General features: G+C 45.7%; 1 protein-coding gene across 2 annotated transcripts; it reads right to left on the bottom strand.

The window, feature by feature from the left end:
• Positions 1 to 702: 702 nt before the first annotated feature.
• On the bottom strand, positions 703 to 22349 carry WEE2 (WEE2 oocyte meiosis inhibiting kinase). 2 transcript variants are annotated; one of them, XM_053404970.1, is made up of 12 exons: positions 22203 to 22349; positions 19228 to 19589; positions 15557 to 15756; positions 12585 to 12636; positions 9892 to 10064; positions 9015 to 9136; positions 6039 to 6185; positions 4862 to 4963; positions 3948 to 4033; positions 3601 to 3771; positions 2830 to 2972; positions 703 to 1953 (listed from the first exon to the last, which is right to left on the bottom strand). In XM_053404970.1, exons 2-12 carry the CDS (start codon positions 19582 to 19584, stop codon positions 1800 to 1802), a joined length of 1707 nt encoding a protein of 568 aa, XP_053260945.1. In that variant the 5' UTR covers positions 19585 to 19589; positions 22203 to 22349; the 3' UTR covers positions 703 to 1799. The 2 variants fall into 2 exon arrangements, with proteins under 2 accessions (XP_053260945.1, XP_053260946.1); XM_053404971.1 differs by lacking the exon at positions 22203 to 22349 and adding an exon at positions 21801 to 21888.
• Between the last annotated feature and the right edge of the window lie 13 nt (positions 22350 to 22362).

Raw genomic sequence — 22362 nt, 5'->3', positions numbered from 1 at the left:
TCCCTATACACACACGAGGAAGCCAATGCCAGTCCTACTTCAGAGCAGACCCGTTGGAACGAACGAATGTGCGTGTCTTCTGGTGGGGGGGAATAGCTGGACTTGGAAATTGGGTCCCCTGAAGACCAGCAGCACTCTTAACAATTGCCCTCACAACCCCCAAAGGGCTTTGTGAGAACACAGTTCTGCCCACAGCCATCCCTGGGTGGGCTTGGACGCCTTAGCGGAATTAAAGCTATATCTATTAAAAACATACAGATAATTACAATAAAACCAGCACAGCACCAGCCCTTTCATTAAAAGCAGCCAGTTCCCAAAGGCCTGTTATTCCGAGGTCTTCATCTGCCGGCAGAAGGACAGCAAGGAGGAAGCCAGTCTGACTTCTCTAGGAAGAGCCACCATGACCAAAGGTCTGGCCTGATGAGAGATGTCGTCTAGAGGCCTCTGGAGGGTACCGTATTGGTTATGCCAGCTCTAGCCTTCCCCCAGTGCAGCCTTTGCACGGCAAAATATGTCATAATGTTTGCAACAGACATTACTCTGGCAAAGCCCACAGTGGAGCAACTCAAGTCAAGATGCATCCTGGAATCAGCCACAAGAGCTGTGTGGTCACAGGTAATGTCATCAGCCCTCCCTTGTATGATCTGAAACAAAATTTCCACACACATACACTTTAGAAGCAAACAAAATTAGAAGCTTTATTCACAAATGTATCACTTTCTTTTTTTAAGAAAAAGAATCATTTCTCAACAGCTATAAAATTTGTGCTGTCCAGCAGCTAGTGAAGTAAAGCTATCTTCAGGAAAGTCAGGGGAACTCACACAGAGAGGCTTGAAACCCCCGAAAGACACTGCTGCAATTGGCCAAGTCTTCATGACTGGGCTAGTCAACAAAGCAGTGTTTTGTGTTCAGGAAAACCACAACAGAAGTTAACACTTTGACAGGGGCATAAGGTTTACTTTATTTTATTTATGAACACTTTACATAACATAATCCCCAGAACATCAAGGCGTTCTAAAAAGCATTTATTATCCCCTTCCAATGTGCTTGAAACACCAACCACCCATCCCAGACGACACTTGGCAAAAATACAGATCAATCCTTTACCTGTCAGTATTGTCAGCCACCCACATTAAGAACAGCGGGTGCTCTATTCTGGACACAAAAAAGACAGCCATCAAGGCCAGGCTGTATCCTGTTTGCTATTGCTCATGGAAAAAAATAATCTGCTTCCAAATATAGACTCATTTTATTCAACCCCTATTGGCAGCAGGGCTAATCTGTTGATTTTAGAAGGATCCTGTTGATTAGGTCTGTTGAATATTAAATATATATTTTGCATTGGTTACTTTCTCGGGCTCTCTAGGTGGGACTTAAATGTTAGTGATGGCAGGGCCCTCCCCAACTGCAAGAGGAACAAGCCATCTGCTGCCTGAATCGTATTCCATTTGAAATACAGCTAGGGGCTGTGTGTTGTTGTTTTTTTAAAGTGAAAAACACAAGGAGTCTTGAAAACACAGGATAACCTAAAAGCTAGAGAAAAGAAATAAAGTTGTACACTCTTCTGATAATCCTGGGAGGGAAAACAAACCCACTCGTTTCAGGCAAAAGGAAGCGACAGACAGGTTTAAAAAGAGATTATGTTGTAATGTGATGGGTAGCAACTATCTCTTGCAGGTGGCCAGATTTAGTACTATGACAATCGCATGATGGAATAAGTAAAAACACAGTCCCTTAAATCTGAAGGTGTCTCTTGTTTCTAAGGGGTGTGTTTTCAGTGATTTGAGGAGCCTAAACCATCAAAAGCCACCAGCAGTAAAGCTAAACGACCGGGCATTTTTCCCTCCAACCAGACGCTTCTTGCTGTTTGGGTGCTTTGAGTTGGCTCCAGATTCTTGAGGCCTGGCACATTCCTTTTTGAAGCTCTGGGCAAGACGGGCTGCTCTCAGCTCTCTGAAAAAAAGAGAATTTGATACAATTTAACACAGGGGCTTGCCAACATCGCAAACACATTTGCACATACAGACTTTCCTTCCTGCCCACAGGGCCCCCTTCCACTGTTGAAAGTGGGCTTTCTACTGTTGATAACAGAGTAAGTTGTGGTGTAGTACATAACAGTGTGCTTGGTTGCAGTGTGGATGGGCAAAACTCTTGCTACTTTATTGCCCCCCCCCAAGAATCCTGGGAATTGTGGTTTGTTATGGGGTCGTCTAACAAGTCAACACCCGCAACAAAATACACTTCCCAGGATTCTTTTGGGAAAGCCAAGATGGATTAAAGTGGCATAAGAGTGCTTTAAATTGCATGGTGTAGGTTTGCCACAACCTCCTTTCTTCCCTTTGCCCTGCCCACTCAAAACTAGCATGAAAAGTCACAGAACCTCCTCCTCACTTTAAAATAGCAGCAGGAGGTAAATAAAACTGGCATGGAAAGTTAGTCTAGGTAATGTCTACGAGAAAGAGGTGCCACTCCCAGTGAAGGATTGTATCAGAGGCATGTGGAAACCCAGATGTCAGAATTCTATGATGAGGAAAAGACATGGCTGGGATTTTCCCCCTGACATAAAGCCACAGTTGCATTTAGAACAGATAGAGGAAGCATTGGCCATCCAAATGCTGAACTACAACTCCCATAATCACTGGCCACGCTTGCTTGGGGCCTGGTGGCTGCTGAAGTTCATTCAACATCTGGAGACCCAATGGTTCTTCACACCTGATTAAGAACATGTTCTCCCTGCAAAGGAGAAGTCGCTTCCAAGCCAGGTAGTCCAATGCCCTTGTTGTTTGCAAATCTTGATTAGCTACTGAAGCACGAAGGTCTTTTTTTTACCTTTCCAGCATGGCAATTTTGAACCTCTCCACATTCAGCTGTTCCTGAAGCTGGGCAGCTTTCCCAAGAGAAGGCCGGAGGATGGAGTGTTTGGTTAGTGCAGTGGCTGATGGCCTCACAACCGGATCAGGATGAATCATCAGCTGATGCAAGCAGAGGAAAGAGAGGTTTTTATATTCAGTGATGCGGTTGGGTAATTTTAGATGCTGAATTTTTTGGGGGGGAGGGCAGGCTCTTTAGATGGCAATGTGTTTGGGGCATTACTTCAGCTACGTGGTAAGCCTACCCTGCTACATAACTGGATAGCTCAGTTGGTTAAAGCGTGGTGCTGATAACCCCAAAGTCATGGGTTCAGTCCTCATATGGGACAGCTGAGTATTCCTGCATTGCAGGGGGTTGGACAATGATCCTCAGGGTCCCTTCCAACTCTCTGATTCTATGATTTGAGCACCCTCCTCATTCTGCTGAGTGGAGTCCTTAACTTCTGCCTCAAAGTCCTGATCTGACGGCACCATGGCTCATATTATTGATGCGTGGAAATGTCACTGCTCTCCTCATGCTAGGAACTTAGGAAGCTGCCTTGTACTGAATGAGACCATTGTCAATTCAGCTCAGTATTGCTTACACTGGCTGGCAGCAGCTCTTTGGGGTTTCAGTCAGGGGTCTCTCCTGGCCCCACCTGGAGATGACTGGAACCAAACCTGGGACATTCTACATGCAAAGCAGATGCTGTACCACTGAGCTACAGTCCTCCCCCCAAAGGACACTCACACTGAGCAGTTCTGCAAAGCCCCGCGACAGCTGCTGAGGGATTAGCGGAAGGTTGCCTTGGCGGATGTGATGCCACAGGGTGCCGTTGGTAGGCAGGGAACCACAGCCTGCTGCCAGAGAGATGGTCAGTGCAAGAGCAAAGATGTCTGCTTTGGGCAGGTAGCAGTATTGCTATGGAGGAAGAAGAAGATTTTAAAAGAAAAAAAACAGTCAAGAGAGGTTATGGACCCAAGTCTGAACATGTTCAAATCAGCATCTCTCTTCAGGAAAGGGGATTTTACTGGGAAGTGTATAAGTTCCTGCTTCTGCTGAAACCCCCATGAGTCAAAGAAAGCCCACATCATTACCTCTTGCAAGACTTCATTGGCCAAAAATCGGCTGTCACCCTCTTCCACCTGGGGATTGGTTATGGATGTCACATGTCCAAGGTCCCCTAAGAAAAAGAAACTTGTGAGCCATGAAATGCATTCATATGTGCCAGCGGTCTTTGCAAACTTTCTGCGTTCAGCAAGTCCTACACAAGACAGATTAGGCTGCTGGAGAAACTCAGCATGTGCTACAGAATTTTATTTTATTTTTACTTGTATTTTTATTACAGATTTGTTTGCCACCCTGGGTTTCTTTGGGAGGAAAGACGAGGTATAAATTTGTTGAGTAGGGGAATTATACACCAGGGATGTGGTCCTCCGGATGTGGTTGTAGTCCAACTCCCACTAATCCCAGCCAGCAAAGCCACTGATGACAGTTGTAATCTTGCAATCTCTGGAGGGTTCTTCTTGCATGCTGGAACCTATGGCTGGCTTTTCTGGCCTGAGCCTCTCAGTCTTCTAGGCTCACACATACAATATATATTTCTTGAGTGATGTCTACACTTGAGAAGGAAGCTAGCAGGCTGAAGGCAACTTTCAGGTTACATTACTCAAGCCCAGCAGCACCCTGATTAGGCAAGGGTGGCAATCCATCCATCAAAGCAGGAATCGTCCCATGGGTGACCTTGTTGGATATGTTCTATGCATTAAAAAATGGAATAAACAACTCCCAAACAACCTAATGCAGTTATGTGCGTTCAGTTGATTCTTGCTGAACCCATTCTAATATCTATTCAGGACCCAGAACAGTTCTACTTGCCCCTCTTCCCACTTATTGTGGCCCTCTCTTCCATGGGTCCCATCTGAGAATTTGAAGCAGAGAGATTGGTATGTACACCCTAAAAACCATTCAAGTCTTAGCCCTAGAAGCATAGAGTATTTACGCTACCAACCAATTTTATACACCACATTAGAAGAGGCAAAGCCGTCATCTTCACTGTCGCTCTCCTCCTGACCAGCAGGCCCAATCAGCTTATGACATATAAAGATATTGCCTGTAAATGCAAAGACAGAAAAACAGCACGGAAGCTTGAAATGTCCACACAGATAAATTGCAGTCTGCATTCCACAATCACTTTCTAGCCTGCCACTAAATATCCAATCTGGGGAAGAGAGAAGTCTAGGAAATGCTGTCAGACAGACAAGTGGATTTCCTTTTGGATGGAGCTATGGCTGATTTTACGGTTCTAAGCATCATCACCCCCAAATTCAAATGAAGCCCAAGAAGATGTATTTCCAGAGTTTTCCAGCAATCGGGGTACAGTAGGGCTTGTATTATTTTATTTCAAAGAATCCTTGAGGAAAGGCGAGTATTGCAAAACTGCCCCTTGTTTAATGCAGGAAATCCACATTTAGAATCTCCCCATTGCTATATGGTCTCTGCTGGAAGGGGTCTCAACAAGGGACAGCCCACCATCCTCCTAGATAATTGGTTTCATTGTCAAACTGCCTTTACCATAAATATGTTTCTCTTGATGTTTGATTGAACTATACCAGCCCATTAGATTTAGGCAGCAGAGCCTTTGTCCCCTTCTATGTGTTTTCACCCACCGTCAACCCTGACCTCCAATCAATCTTTTCTTCCATAGGCTGAACATACCTAACGTTCTTTCAGCCTATCCTCATATGGTCCATTTCAGCTTCCTCTCTGTTGTGGATGCATAGCTTCAGTGAATTAAACTGTAATCTCAACCCTGTCTACGCAGAAGTTGGTCCAACTGAATTCAATTGGCCAGGTAATTGGGGTTATGTCCAAGTTAGTAACAAGCTAGGCTCAAGTTTCCTTATTCCTTAGAACAAAACCCTAAACAAGGACTGGCACAGTTCCCATTTAATGGCCCCCATCCCATCTAAAAGTTCAACTGTGCTTAACTCACTTTTCTCAAAGGGTTATGGCAATGTGCTTATGCATGCTGTTCACAAATACTTAATGCCTAAAGCATTGACCAAACTGTGGGAGGCAGTAGAAGACAGGAGTGCCTGGTGTGCTCTGGTCCATGGGGTCACGAAGAGTCGGACACGACTAAACAACTAAACAACAACAAAGCATTACTGAACAGAAATGCTTACTGGGTTTGATGTCCAAGTGAACCAGGCCAGAAGTGTGAATATATTTCAGTCCCATGGAAACTTGCAGCAAGATCTCCTTCAGCTCAGATTCTTTGAAATAATCCGATGTATTTGCCTTTTCCAAAAGCACATCTTGAAGGCTCCCACCTGTGGAAAGCCAAGAGATCACAGCAGACAGAGTTCCTCGCCCACTTGTTCACAGAGCCTTCTTCTGAAGCAGATTGCTCTCTTTTAGAAGGCAGGAATTTAGAAGATCTGGTTAACAGTTAAGTGGTAGCCTCACACTTCTGCCTCTTAGACATAATAATATAATAATAATAATTTATTATTTATACCCCGCCCATCTGGCTGGGTTTCCCCAGCCACTCTGGGCAGCTTCCAGCTGAATATTAAAAACAATACAGCATTAGACATTAAAAACTTCCCTAAAGAGGGCTGCCTTCAGTTGTCTTTTAAAAGTAAAATAGTTGTTTATTGCCTTGACATCTGATAGACAGAGTTTTGGTTTGAATCTACTAGCTTCCATCCTTGCATTTCAAAGGGTTTTGATTGACATCTTCTGCATTGGCTCTTTTATATAAGGAAACTCCCAAATTTTGTGCTAGCCAGGCCCCCATGTAGATTTTCTCTCAGTACTGTGTCTTCCAATCTGTTACCTCCGAGGATGTGGACAGGCTGCTTGGACGAGTGAAGCCAACCACCTGTCTCCTGGATCCTTGCCCATCCTGGCTTATAAAAGCTAGCCGGGAAGGACTGGGCGATGGGCTTCGTGGGGTGGTGAATGCTTCCCTCCGTGAGGGAGCCTTCCCAGACCCGCTGAAAGAGGCGGTTATTAAACCGCTTCTTAAAAAACCATCTTTAGATGCGGCCACGATTGCCAATTATCGCCCAGTCTCAAATCTTCCATTCTTGGGCAAGGTGATTGAGCGAGTGGTTGCTGAACAACTCCAGGCACGCCTGGAAGAAGCGGACCATTTGGATCCCTTCCAGTCGGGATTCAGGCCTCATCATGGGGCTGAAACTGCCTTGGTCGCACTGGTTGATGATCTCCGGCGGGCTAGGGACAAAGGTGAGAGCTGTTTCCTAGTTCTGCTGGATCTCTCAGCGGCGTTTGATACCATCGACCATAACATCCTTCTGGACCGTCTTGAGGGGCTGGGAGCTGGGGGCACTGTCATACAGTGGTTCCGCTCCTTCCTCCTGGGCCGTGTTCAGAAAGTGGTGTTGGGGGATGAGTGTTCAGACCCCTGGGCTCTCACTTGTGGGGTGCCTCAGGGTTCTGTCCTCTCCCCCATGCTTTTCAACATTTACATGCAGCCACTGGGAGAGATCATCAGGAGGTTTGGGCTGGGTGTTCATCAGTATGCAGATGATACCCAGCTCTACCTCTCTTTTAAATCAGAACCAGTGAAGGCGGTGAAGGTCCTGTGTGAGTGTCTGGAAGCGGTTGGAGGATGGATGGCAGCTAACAGATTGAGGTTGAATCCTGACAAGACAGAAGTACTGTTTTTGGGGGACAGGAGGCGGGCAGGTGTGGAGGATTCGCTGGTCCTGAATGGGGTAACTGTGCCCCTGAAGGACCAGGTGCGCAGCCTGGGAGTCATTTTGGACTCACAGCTGTCCATGGAGGCACAGGTTAAATCTGTATCCAGGGCAGCTGTTTACCAGCTCCATCTGGTACGTAGGCTGAGACCCTATCTGCCTGCAGACTGTCTCGCCAGAGTGGTACATGCTCTGGTTATCTCCCGCTTGGACTACTGCAATGCGCTCTACGTGGGGCTACCTTTGAAGGTGACCCGGAAACTACAACTAATCCAGAATGCGGCAGCTAGACTGGTGACTGGGAGTGGCCGCCGAGACCATATAACACCGGTCTTGAAAGACCTACATTGGCTCCCAGTACGTTTCTGAGCACAATTCAAAGTGTTGGTGCTGACCCTTAAAGCCCTAAATGGCCTCGGTCCAGTATATCTGAAGGAGCGTCTCCTCCCCCATCGTTCTGCCCGGACACTGAGGTCCAGCTCTGAGGGCCTTCTGGCGGTTCCCTCACTGCGAGAGGCCAAGTTACAGGGAACCAGGCAGAGGGCCTTTTCGGTAGTGGCGCCCGCCCTGTGGAACGCGCTCCCATCAGATGTCAAAGCGATAAACATCTACCTGACATTCAGAAGACATCTGAAGGCAGCCCTGTTCAGGGAAGTTTTTAATATGTGACATTTTAGTGTATTTTTCATCTTTGTTGGAAGCCGCCCAGAGTGGCTGGGGAAACCCAGCCAGATGGGCGGGGTACAAATAAATTATTATTATTATTATTATTATTATTATTATTATTATTATTATTATTATTTTTACATATCTTAAATTCAGTTTACCACATTTCCATACCAGTTTGTGATTTATTTTTATTAAAATAATTTCACCAGTGTTTTAGTGCTAATTTCTCCCAATGCATATTTTGTATGTCAACCTCTGCAAGCCATTCCCTAAATATAATTTTGCCTTATTTTAACCTTACGTGTGCATTTTATGGACACCTGCCCTTAGTATATGCATTTTATACACATCATTTTGGTTGGAGAACTGGGCAGAAGTGTACGTGCAATGGGAACACCCATTTTCTGCAGATCCTTCTGCTAATGTCGAATGAACGCATGTGGATTTGGTACACTCTGCAGACCTCATGCAAGGGTGGTCCTTAACCACACCATTCCTCATGTTTGGTCCTTTAGAGAGCCCAGATTTTGCATTTGGGGTGGAGGTGGAGAGCTTCAATTCCTTGTGGCAGTTTATGAGTCTAGAAAGCAACAGGGTGGCAGCTCATCTTGCTCTTCTGGACTTCCAAACTCCATGAGCATCCATTAACCTCAATTTAAGTACACAAAGGACTTCACAAAGTGCATGTGAATTTAAAGTTTCAGTTAACATGGGAAGTTGAGCGGTATCCTAAGCCGCCACCTCTACCCCCACTGGTATCCTTACCATTGCAGTGCTCATTCTGAATGATCATGTGATCATCTTCTGCCCAAGCCGAGTAATAACGCACAACATGGGGATGATGGCCGAGCACAGCATGGGCATAGACTTCCCGCAAAGCCATTTGCCTAGAGAGAATGAGAGAGAGAGAGAGAAATGACCCATCATTCAAAGAACAATATTGTTGCGAGATCAGGAGTTTGGACAGGGGAGGGTTAATGGAGTCAGACAAGACTTCCTGGAGAACTTGGCAAAGTTATTCCTTAAATGGCTGGGAAATACCTGGAAGGGGATATGCTTCTCCACCCCCACACTTAGAGAAACAATAGAAAGGTAAGCACTGGTGACCCTGAAGTCTCTCACTGCTAAAACATCTCTTTTTGGGGTGGGAGGGTGGGGGGAGGAAACAGTATTGTTACGGAACAAAAGTTCTTAATTCAATACTAGATTAGATTTCACTGGAGCGCTGGGCACGGACTAAGGAAAGGCAGGCCCTGAATGACATGGGGAAGGAAAAGGTTCATGAAACGGATGGCGGATTTCATTTTTAAATGCTTTCAGTCTGCTTTTCGCATGACCTTTTCCAATACTTGGCTAATCTCAAATCCAACTTATTTACACACTGGCTAGAGAGCATCTTAGAGGATGTGCAATGTGGTTTAGGGAATCCAGATGCAAACATTGCCTTTTGAGCCTATAGTGGGAAGAACAATGACAATACCTATCATGGTCTATTTAAAAAAAGGGTGGGGTGAGAGTTAAGATAAGCAGCCGTGGTACAACTTCTAGCGTCATTCAATCGAGAAATTTATTGACCAATCCAGCCAAGGCTCTACTCATTTCATCATGGTGTGTCTGTGTGTGTTCTGCGGTGGTCACTTACTCATCTGAAGAACCAGCAAGGGGTCTCTTGGAGCGCTTGATGGCATAGACACACCCATCCAGCCTTTTGACGCACTTGTACACGGAACCAAATTCCCCCACACCTATTTTCTCCAGTTCCAAGAATTCCTTCTTGTAGCGGGAAACCATGTTGCTCTCACGTAAGAGGAATCTCTGAAGGAGGGAGAGAAGAATCCACGTAAGTTTAAGACAGGTTTGCCCATCAAATCCCGAGCACGACTTGAAGAGACCTTGCGATGTGAGGCCCTGGGTTCTGGTTCCTGGATGCAGTGATGTCCAGAAATAGCCAACATTGCTTTCCCATCATCCTTCACCGCTGGCTACCTTGGCTGGGCTTGGTGGGCATTTGAGTCCAGCAAGATCTGGAGTTGGCACCAAGTTGGCTACCCTGCTTTGCACACACAGTATGGTATCCTGCTCCGCTGGAAAAGCTTCCTATCCTCTTCCTGATTTATCAATGAAGGGAGATCACCACCCTTCCACTATGCCACTTCACAAGCTACTTTGGAAAGTGCCCTTAGTGTCCAGAGTAGTTTGCTATGCAGCATGGTGCAGATGAAACAAAATTCCCAAGTTGTATCTTTTCCACTTGCAGGGTCAAAGCAGCTGGAGGGGAAGGACTGGGCATGATTTTTTGCAGGGGGAAAAAAGCAGTGCAAAAGCGAACTATTAAAGACACCCCCTTCTTTGCAACTGGTTCACCACCACCCGCTTTCAAATTGCAGCCTCAGTGTCAACATTTTGCAAAATATAAAGCCTGATATATCAAAGAACTGCACCCAGTATGTATTTATGCCCTTGCAGAAAATGCTATTGTTAGCACCCCTCCTGCAAAACATATTCTACGACAGATGTTCAGATTTTAATCAATGGTGTTGTCACCGTTTCTCTGCTAAGAGCTCCTAGTAGATCATAGCACTAACCTAGAATTAAACTTGGAGAGGCACAAACATCAAAGCCTTCAGGGCAGATGGAAATGGATCCAATATGCTGAGTCAAAATACTGCCGGCAGCCGTGCCAACATAAAAGTGCCTGCCCTGCCCCATTTTGTTTCCCTTGGCATGTGATTGCTTTTGACGGCTATGGTCAGCACTCTGTTCCCTCTCAGCCCACAACTCTGGCTGAATAATTCACTCTGCGTGTAAGTTATAGCATCAGTGCTGACTCAGAGGCAGAGGGCATGCTATGTGCACAGGAAGCCACAGGTTCAATCCCTTAGAAAAGACCCTGACCCAAAGAGCGGCCAATATTGGTAAGATAGAGAATGATTCTCACCTGGTAGGCGGCCGCTTCCTATGCTCCCAGCAGCATTTCAAATTAATGAAGCCTGAAGAGTTAGATATGGACTGGGACAAGTTTCTTGCTAAACCACATTGCCTGCAAGTTCGCAGGAGTGAAGGTCAAACCAGATCAAACCAGTGGCCCCCAGAACTCTGTGCTTCTTCCTCCATTCCTGCACTCTCCAGATGTTTTGGACTACAGTCCCCATCATCCCTGACTACTGCACATGCTAATTGGGCCTGACGGGAGTTTGAATGTACCACCATCTTAAGGCAGATACTGCATTACACAGACATCACTTCACTTCTTGGATTGTTATTGATGCTAAGGAAGTACTCTTCAGGTTGTTCTATAATTTATTAGAGTTTACATTACGATTGGGGGAGGGGGGACATTTCACTTAGCTTAATTGAGGAAAAGACTGGAGCACATACGGTCAAACCTAAGCTAGCTTTATCAAGGTACACAGCAAGCAAATAAGCATTTTGTGTAAGTTGGAATTTGTTGATTTTTGGAATGGAAATTTAGGAATTTGTTGATTTCTGACCAAGATATGATCAACCCATGTACAGGGCTGCGTCTAAAGTTAGTCCAATGTAGATGAGACCCATTAATTTCAATAAACATTGGTAGCTTAGGCCCATTCATTACAGTGAGTCTGAGTATTTTAGTTATTTTTGCTTTTGCACCCCACATTTTCTCCAAGCTCAAGCTAGCATACATGGTGTTCCCTCTCTCTGTATTATTCTCACAACCACCCTGTGAGGTGGGTTAGACCGAGAGACAGTGCCTGGTTCAAGGTCAACCAAGGATCTTCATGGCTGAGTGGGGAATTGACCCTGGTTCTCCAAGTCCTAGTCTAATACCTGAAAACCTCCTCCACCAGGTTCATTTATGGCAAGTGCATTACTACCAGGAGAATCATTGAAAATGGGCAGGAGAGGGTAGAACTGGAAGGAAACAGGGAGCTGAACTTCCATGTAGTTTTAAAGCTGAACCAAAGTAAACTTTCAACTTGGCCTTCAGCCTATACCTCAGCTTATTAGCCGTACTTTATAACTTAAAACAGAGTTCTGATGCAACACATAGTTTAGTTTTGAACGGTGTTGTTGTTAAAGCCTGTTAAGTAACTGTGTGGTGTTGTAATAACTATTGTCTTGCACCACCGAATTTTTCCTCCCCACTCCATTTCATTAAAATATAAAACTATGGGCTTTCTTGGAAAATGTACAATGAAAAGAAAGTCGGTGCTAAGATTACTCTTTGTGTTACAGTAATACTGTTGTCTGCCGCTATAGGCTCGCAAACAGCTTTCCCTCTGTCAGTATTAAACCGATAACTTATGGTCATGATGCTTTTTGTGCACTTGTTTGAAGAAACACACTACTCACCTTGGCTGGCAACCCTGGTTCCACCTGGCTCTCTTTTTGGCTGGGATCATCCCTGAAACGGTAAGTTTAATCACGTGAAGAAGCATCCCGGCTGCAAAGACAAGACACAACTCCCAACTCTATTATTCAGTTTCACCATTTAAATATTTCAAACACCAACTTCAGGAACTTCTCAAGCCGCATGAAGTATTTATGTAGGCATTTCCGCATAAGAGACCACTAGAAAAAAAATCACTCAAAGACCACAGAGGCAATAGCCCTCAATTTAGGGTGATCGACATTCTAGTTTACAATCAATTCAGATTTCAAATTAATGCACAGCTGCCCTGACATCTGCAGACAGAGGGGGTTAGTGATGCAGCATTTTAAAGGCATGAAATCCAATCCCAGTCCTTGTGAAATCCGAGACACTTGGAAACAAGCATTCATGCAACTCTGACAGACCTGAGGTTAGGGGATGGATTTGGTGATACCTCCAACCCATGTTGTTTCATGGGCATAGCCAGGATTCTTCTTGCGGGGGTGGAAGCAGAACCGACGTGATTGGTTAGCTAAGTATTTCTGTTGTTTTACCTGATCTAGAGAGGGGCAACTGCTACGCCCATGTTAAGTTTTGCATGTATTTATTCATAAGCCTGCCCTGTCCCATTTCTGCAGTAACTTGGCAATTTCTCTTTTTTTAAATTTAGGAAAAATTGTGTTTAATCATATCCTTAAACAGTATTTTATCATAACACACATACTTAAATATTTGTTTTATATTCCAATCTTTGCATTTCTTGAATAAAGTGCTTAATGCATTTTGGTACATTTCTTTCTTTTTGAGCCAGCAGTACTGCAAAATTCAGGGAAGTGCAGAATCCCAAAGATTTGTGCTATTAGTCTGGGAGGTGCAGATCAGTTCAGTTTGCTTTAAAATGCAGACCAAATGACATCCTCCACCATCCCTACCTGCAGAGAGCTTAATTTTTGAAATCCTACTTCCCCCCCCCTTCCTGTGCCTGAAGATACAGGAATAACTCCTGCAGTTGAAAGCAATTAAGCTTCTCAGTTAGCCTTTGGCATCCGAACCCATATTGATGCAATGCTGATTGCTTAGTGACAGTTGATTACGCATTGACAATTGACAGCTGCTGGTTGGACCAGTGAAGTTCGAAACCTGTCTTTCCACAGTAGGCCATCCGATTAGATGTACCACGACCCATTGTCAGTAATCTTTAGAGTCAAGTGCCATTATGCTTTTCACTCATACAATACTCCCTGCATGCTAGCTCCCCCAGCTAGGCATGGCTTTGAGAATCAGGGGGGGAGGAGGAATAATCTTCCTATTGTTTTTTTTAATCTATTTTTTGTAAACATACAAAACACACGCAGCCTATTATTTAACACTAAGAAATAGACACAACGCAGAACGCTTTCTGCATCCCTCCGCCCACCTCCAGGAAGATAGCCAATTCTTAGCTTTGCGGTGTGCTCCAGTGGTTTAAGAGAGTCACACAGAGAGGTTATTAGAGTGGTGCTTTTATTGATCAACACAGCACTTGCTGGATGTCTCCTTTACATGCAGCAAAGACAAAGGAGCCCTCTTTGGGTTGAGGCAAAGGCTTTCAAAGCTTCATATTATTAAGAGAACCTTTCTGCCAAGAACTCCCAGAATCCCAACAGTTTTATCCAATACCCTGCTTCATGCAAGAAGTCCAGAGCATCCCCAACAGCAATGGAGTGTGTTTTGAAGTGAAGCAGCTGAGCAGGACAGCCTTCCCACACCAGAGCCATGCTCCCAGGAAGGCCTCCAAAAATCCAGAAGCTGTATTGACCTACAAACCCATTGAGCTTCAACAAAACATCTTCTACCTCTGATGCTCAAGGCGCTATGCCCAGGTGCCCAGTTTCTGGGGAGCACAAGTAGAGAGAGTGCTGTTTGCTTCCTGTAGCTATTGGGCTGGCCACTGCAAGAATGGGATACTGAACTAGATTTCATTTGAAACGCAAACCATCTTGCAAAGAACTGCGAGGAAGGAGGAGGAGTGATCTGCTTTGCATGCAGAAGATATCCCAGGTTTAGTCCCTAGCATCACCAGGTAGGATTGGGAATGTCAACAGCCTGAAACCCTGGAGTCCGAACAGATGATTCTCAGCTTGGTGGGTCAATAGTCTGATGTGAGATAAAGGAGCTTCCAAACTACCCCCTCCATAGATGACTGTACAGCCTCTGGAGAGATTTCTTATGTGGATTGTAGGGCGCATGCTCAGTTCATGTGGCCAGCCCAGTTGGGCCTCTTCAACCACTGTGAAGGCATTTTTCAGAACACTCTGCCGAGACCATATAACACTGGTCTTAAAGGATCTACATCGACCCCCAGTACGTTTCCAAGCACAATTGTGTTGGTGCTGATCTTTAAAGCCCTAAACAGCCTTGGCCCCGTATACCTGAAGGAGCATCTCCACCCCCATCGTTCTGCCCGGACACTGAGGTCCAGCTCTGAGGGCCTTCTGATGGTTCACTCCCTGCAAGAAGTGAGGTTACAGGGAACCAGGCAGAGGGCCTTTTTGGTAGTGGTGCATGCCCTGTGGAACACCTTCGCATCAGATGTCAAGGAAATAAACAACTATCTGACTTATAGAAGACATCTGAAGGCAGCCCTGTTTCGGGAAGTTTTTAATGTTCGATGTTTTCTTGTGTTTTTAATATTCTGTTGGGAGCCGCCCAGAGTGGCTGGAGAAACCCAGACAGATGGGGAGGGTATAATTAAATTATTTATTGTTGTTGTTGTTGTTGTTGTTGCAAAGGAATGTCAGAAATTTATAGCAGGCAAGCTGTCAGAAGAAGCTTGTCCATTCTTATCAAACTTCTCACTCATAAGGCCCTGCAACACAGTATTAAAAACCAATGGGCTACAAGATGGCTACCCCCGTATCTCCCTTTCCCCCCATAGAATATATATTCTTAAGAAAAAAGAGAAAACACTCACAGCTCCCCTCTGGCTTTCCTCTTGCCACTGGGATGGAAAACCATTTGCCGATAAGACTCCGGTGTGAAGGGGTTAATGTTAACTAAGGAAGCGGGGGGAGTTTCCTCGGAGTCAGGGCAGGAAGTGAACCTCAAGTTCCTCATCCCTTTGGAGGGGAACTTTCCCACAGGTGAAGGGAAAGCAGTCTTGGACAAGAGGCTCTAGACAGAAAACAACAACAGACAGTCAACGGAGAACAGTCTAGTCCACTAGCATCATCCTGCAATAAAGAAGAAGGTCATAGTGCTTGTTATTCCCAAACTCACCAATACCTGTACAGTGGTACCTCGGGTTACATACTCTCCAGATTACATACGCTTCAGGTTACAGACTCCACTAACCCAGAAATAGTACCTCCGGTTAAGAACTTTGCTTCAGGATGAGAACAGAAATCGTGCAGCGGCGGCAGCGGGTGGCCCCATTAGCTAAAGTGGTGCTTCAGGTTAAGAACTGTTTCAGGTTAAGAACAGACCTCCAGAACAAATTAAGTTCTTAACCCGAGGTACCACTGTACAGCACATTAAGCCAGGAGTAGGCAATGTAGTGCCCGCCAGATGTTGGATTCTCAACTCCCATCAGGCCTAGTCAACCTGGCCTATGGAAAGGGACCATGGGAGCTGTCCAACAACATCTGGAGAACCAGTTTTCCCACCTTTGTTATGCTTTAAAGTGCCAGTGGGTTAGGAATGTAAAAGACCTGTCTTGCTACATCAGACCAAGGTCCATCCAAGCCAGTGTTAGGATAATGGAAGTCCATCCACATCTGGAAGGATCCACAATGGCTGCACCTGCTACACAAATTGCAGCTGGAATATCAGAGTCATGTGTAGGCTTTGACTTCCCGTCAAGTCGAATCCTTGTCAGCCATATGGATTTAAATCACAAAAAGGGGTCTTTCAACTATGTTACTATCACAGTAGGCTATTTTTGGCAGCAAAGCTTAAATACAGAACTGCAGATGCCAGGAGGATCTGCAGGCATCCAGCTTAACAAGCAGGAAGATGAAGGGGATTTTCTAAATTGCTCCATTTCAAACCTTAAGAGAGCAAAAATGCAATTAAGAGACTCACTCAGGATTGTGTCTTTATAGCTCACAGAAGCTCCACATCTAAGCCTGGGACTTCGGAAGTGACAGAAGCTGCTTTGAAGTAAAGCTTGTTCCTGCAATGCTACTTGAAGTCATTTTGATGGTAAAAATATATAAATACACTCACAGTATGGTGCACCCATTAGAAAGAACTTCAACAGTCAACTATTCATCTGAGAGAATGTAGGTGCAGCTTTTACAATGACAGAGAGAGAAGAACCACCAGTGAAGGTGTTTCTATCTACCTAGCCCAGCATCACTTGTTAAGCAGGTGTACAATTCATTTACACCCCACCTTTCCTTCAAGGAGCATAAGGCATCAGGCATGCTTCGCCTGCTCCCCAATTGCACCCTCACAACAACCCGGTGAAGTATATTCAACTGAGAGAGAGAGTGGTCACTCATGGCCAAGTGAAGATTTGAACTTAGGTTTCTCCAGCCTCAGTCTATGACACTAACCACTGCACAGCACTTCCTTTTATAGGTACCATACTATTGGGACATGGGGCACTGGATAGGAGAGGTTAATGGCACCAGAATGACTGCAAGTGTTCCTTAACAGTCAGTGGAAAAGTTGCCACGTATGTCCTGTTAGGATGGCCGTTAGCTAGGTGGTGGTTGCTTTCTGAGTAGTTTGGAAATATGTGGAAGGTGGAACTGCCTGTATCCCTCCACTCCAAGCTAAAGATGTAATCTAGGTATGTGTGGATATCTGTGAAAGGGAACAGAGATGATAGAGGGCTAGGTGAGCATGTGAACAGACCTGGGCGGGCTTTAGGTTCATGTCCTCCCCTTTTTGAGTGTGGCTACACTCAGAGCTTACACTCTGTAAGCTCTCATTTCCATTCTAACCATAGCTATGTGTTATGTCCAAACCATGACCTACTATACTTTAGTACCGTATACTACTTTGGTTTACTGAAACATGCCACATTCACACCGGCACAGTTTATGAAGCTGGCTAGTTTCAATACACCACACTTAAGATTAAGCAGGGGGCACACAAAATGCTAAATAGCAGTTCAATGAAACCAGAAACAGATTTCTGATCTCCTTATGACCACTAAGGAGGTGGAAAGCAAAAAAAAAAAAAAAAAGAGGCCAAGGCTCAGCCAGGCTCATTCACATAACCCTAAATTATAGTTTAGTGTTATATGTGTAAACCAGATCAGAGAAGGAGAGAGATGAGTTTGTGGGCTTTGTAAACTAACAGTGTTTAATGGTGCTGGCTGCCTCTCTGGAAGTTTGATGTGGGACATTGGAATTTGCAGTTAAGAGTGTTCAGTCTGGTTCTAGGATGAAAGGTAAAGGTACCCCTGACCATTAGGTCCAGTCACGGACAACTCTGGGGTTGCGGCACTCATCTCGCTCTACAGGCCGAGGGCGCCAGTGTTTGTCCACAGACAGCTTCCGGGTCATGTGGCCAGCATGACTAAGCCGCTTCTGGCGAACCAGAGCAGCGCACGGAAACGCTGTTTACCTTCCCGCCTGAGCAGTACCTATTGATCTACTTGCACTTTGACGTGCTTTCGGACTGCTAGGTGGGCAGGAGCTGGGACTGAGCAACAGGAGCTCACCCAGTTGCGGGGATTCGAACCGCCAACCTTCTGATCGGCAAGCCCCAGGCTCTGTGGTTTAGGACGAAACTTGTCCCCAAATTCTCAGCAGTTCTTGTCATTTGAGAGAGTTTTCTATTTTTCTGGCTTATGCATATGGTACTTTAGAATCTCAGTCCACACACAGTTGAACTCATCGTACCATTTGCGAGGTGGCCTGTGCACTTCTCTTTCTGTGAATCGTTTCTCCAGCACTCTGCAGTCTTGCCAGCTGCCCACACTTCCTGATCTCAGGAAGACCCATGGGACGAGCTGCCTCATGACATCTTCCCCTGAGCTACAAATTAAAGCATGGGAAGATAGGGAAGCTGGCTACCAAGCACTTGAGATTAGTATGTCAAATGATTTTGTTCAAGGGAAGCCCTTAAAAAGAGAGTTCTGCACGATCATTTCTTTAAAAGTAAGAGAGACTTCGCTTAAAAACCCCCCAAGCATAAAGAACTGGAAGACATCCAGTAAGCAGCCACCCCACCTTCCTGTGCTTGGAGAAAAGTCCAACCATGGTTATCACGCTGTTTTCAGGAAGCACACATACCCAAAAACACTGCTAAGTGCAGGGCACCAGAGACATGGTGTAGAGGTTAGCATATCAGACTAGGACCTGGAAGACTAGAGCTGAAATCCCCATTCTATTATGAAGTTCACCAGGCCCCAGTTCAGTCATGGCCTCATGGCCTACCTCACAGGGTTGTTCTGAGGATGAAATGTGGAGGGGGAGAACCATGTACGCCACTTCGTGAGCCCCTTGGAGGAAGATGGGGTCTAAAAGTTATAGTAGAAATATTAAGATTTGTGGAATGAAAAAAAGGACGCTCACAAAGACTCCTCAACCACGTTGAAAGTCTAAACTGCAACCAAAGCTGCCTCCCCCCTGTTGAGAATATTTATACACAATGTGCCATATAAATACACACACCACATCACCTTACCTTTGGAGTATGTGGGGTGTCACAGAGCTGGAGCTTTTGCCAGGTGATGTAGTGCAGCGGCGTCCCAGGATAATCTTCCAAAGGGAGAGGTTTCTTCCTCAGAGATTCCTTACCTTTCCTCACTGGACTTGCCCACGATTTTGGGAAAGAAAGATCATCCAGCTGCCTCTGTGGGGTGACCGGAACAGGACAGTTTACTCTCCAGTTCCCAGTCTCCCAGTTTTTCTGAGGGGTGACATGACTTGGCTCCTCCTCTTGCATGCTATTGTCTTCTTCCAACTCAGTGTCTTCTCCACAACTTGAAAAATCCAGCTTCTGGATGAAGTTATTACCACTACTGCTCTCCCAGTCATCCATGGTTGCTGGAAAGAAACAAAACACACAGCCCAGATATTAGCCTTTTGCAATACCTGTCTCAGCCCTGGAAGTTACACCTAGCCTAAGGCTCCAGGAACAAATTCCTTCAAAACAAAGTTCTTAGATACTTTCCCCTTCAATCTTCTCAATTGCGCAATTTCACACAATGCAAAGGCCACACAAACTACCTTGACTTTGTCCCCAGAGTTGTATTTGCTTGCAAGAGCTAGTTTTCAGCTTTTACTCAATATACAGACGTCCATTTTGAATAATCCCACAGCTACACTGGCGTGAGAAGACATACTCCATTTGAAAATAAGACAGCATTTTAAAAAGAAAAATAGTAAGGGAGAGAAAGAAAGACTCTGAGGAGACTCAGGAATAAGGGCATTATTATATTAACCCTGAAATTCTATGTACACTGCTTTGGGAATTAGCCCCACTGAACTCACTGGGAGTTTTTCCAAGTAAACGTGAATAGTCTGTGGCTGCACACAGGTCTCATATTAATCAGGAATAAGCATTTAGTCCACAGCTGCCCTCGCACAAGGGGTTAAGTCAGTACATACAGAAACTAGGCAGAGAAAAGCCCCACATAATAATCCCTTTACACTTATCTCCAGAAGGAAGGCCCTATGCCACAGCCAGATGCAAAGGCACCCAGCCAGCTAGCAAACATTTTCTGACATAGCCCATTCTGACTGGAAAAACTGGCCCTTAATAATGCCCTCACAGAATTTATAAGTGCTCCAACCCACTGCCATTAAAAACCAACAATTAAAAGCACAGCATCACCTGTGTTCAAAATGACCCCATACCATTTCCTGCTCTCTCCTTCCTGCTTAACCTACTGAATTGCAGGTCTGGCCTTACAGTGCATGCTGGGATTGAGGTTTTGCAAAATGCCACTTAAGAGCAGTTCCCTTCCCTATATAGCTTCCTGTTTTTCATCATGGTCCACCCTGCAAGGACTTGCATCCATGCAGCTCCCTCAGCATTGGAAAGTGCTTGCCCAAGAGAAGTATGGGTGAGCAGTGAGGTAGCCAGGTTTGCTGGCGATACAAAATTGTTCAGAGTGGCTAAAACAGAAAGAAGGTGGCAAAGAGGTCCAAAAGGACATCTCCAGATGGACATGATTTCACAGATACGCTCATGGGGTCTAAACTTACCAGGAATGAGACCTTGGGGGTCACAGTAGACAGCTCACTGAAGATGTTGACACAGTGTGTGGCAGCAGTGGGGCGGGGGGGGGGGAGGCAAATTCCATACAGTGGTACCTCAGGCTACATACGCTTCAGGTTACAGACTCCGCTAACCCAGAAATAGTACCTTGGGTTAAGAACTTTGCTTCAGGATGAAGAAATCGTGCTCCAGCGGCAGCAGGAGGCCCCATTAGCTAAAGTGGTGCTTCAAGTTAAGAACAGTTTCAGGTTAAGAACGGACCTCTGGAACGAATTAAGTACTTAACCCAAGGTACCACGGTACTAGGTATCATTAGGAAATGAAAATAAAACACAGAGCAGTTATTGAAATCTGCGGTGTAACTGCACTTGGGAGCAGTAGTGTGTACAGTTCTGGCCGCCTTGCCTCAAGAAGGATATTGTAGAGTTGGTATGGAGAAAGTGGTTGGAGAAATGTTGTTCTCCACAACTCCACACAAAGAAAGGACTTTTGCACATAGTTAAAACCATGGAATTCATTCCCAAAAGAGGCAGTGTCAGCCACCAACTTGCAAGGCTTTAAAAGAGGATTAGGCACTTTCGAGGAGGGTAAGGGTATCAGCAGCAGGTATGGATTTTCTGGCTGATTGGCGCTGAAGCTAATTGTTATGATTTGTTAGTATTTGTATTGTTATGTATTGCGTTTGTGTTCTGGGTGGTAAACCTCTTTGGAAAAATAGGCACCATATGCTTGCACCTAGCTTGCAGTTCAAACCAACATATTGGCAAGTCCAGAGGGAAGTCCTACTGAACTTGGTGGAGAATAATTGTGAGTAAGCCAAAGTGCCAAAAAGGAAGTCCCATTTCTGATTGGACACCCCTGGAGAATGTGCCTTTAGGATGTAATCCTGTGCAGAGGAACTTGCAACCAAATCCTATGCGTATTTACTCATAGGTGGCCCTTTGACCGACAGATTTTTTCTTTCGGATATGTGTGGTTGGGCTCCTAAACCCGCTTACCACAGAGTAAGCCCCATTCAAAAGGCCAGTACTTACACCCAGCAACATGGTTAAAGCAATAGACTCGGGTGTAAATCCTCACAGCATGCAACTCAGCCTCACAGGGTTGTTGCCATGAAAAGCTGGGAAAACAAAGAACCCCCAAACTCAGAAGAAAATTTCATTCATTTTAAGGGCGCGTGCGTCCCTGTTAAGCCTTTTAAGAAAGGCAAAAGGCTACAAGAATTTGCAGCGCAAGTTCTTTAGCAGTTTAATGGGGTGGGGGATTTACAGGTAGCGCATTGGGCTGTTAGGCTCTCAGGTGCAGCGCTGCGCGTGTTTACTCGGGACTTTTCCTTCCCACCGAACAAGCGTCCAGAGGCCCGTGCGCCACCTCCCAAGTTTGCGCGCGGCCGCCAGCGCGCACACGGGCTTGCAGCCGGCCGGTTCCCTGCGCACCAAGAGGATCGCGGGCAGAGGCAGGCGAGCAACCCTCCTCCGAGCTGGGCGTCAGCTGCCCGCAGCCGGCACAAGGCCCCGTCTGGCTGGCCGGGCCGGGAAGCGAGGGGGCCGGGCGTCGTCGGAGCGCGCCAAGCGCCGCCCCTCGGCTCCGCCAAGC

Source organism: Podarcis raffonei, chromosome 10 (assembly GCF_027172205.1).
Source record: "Podarcis raffonei isolate rPodRaf1 chromosome 10, rPodRaf1.pri, whole genome shotgun sequence".
In the NCBI taxonomy this organism is placed as follows: Eukaryota; Metazoa; Chordata; class Lepidosauria; order Squamata; family Lacertidae; genus Podarcis; species Podarcis raffonei.
The sequence above is the reverse complement of the archived record's forward strand: the minus strand, read 5'-3'. Positions and strand labels throughout refer to the sequence as shown.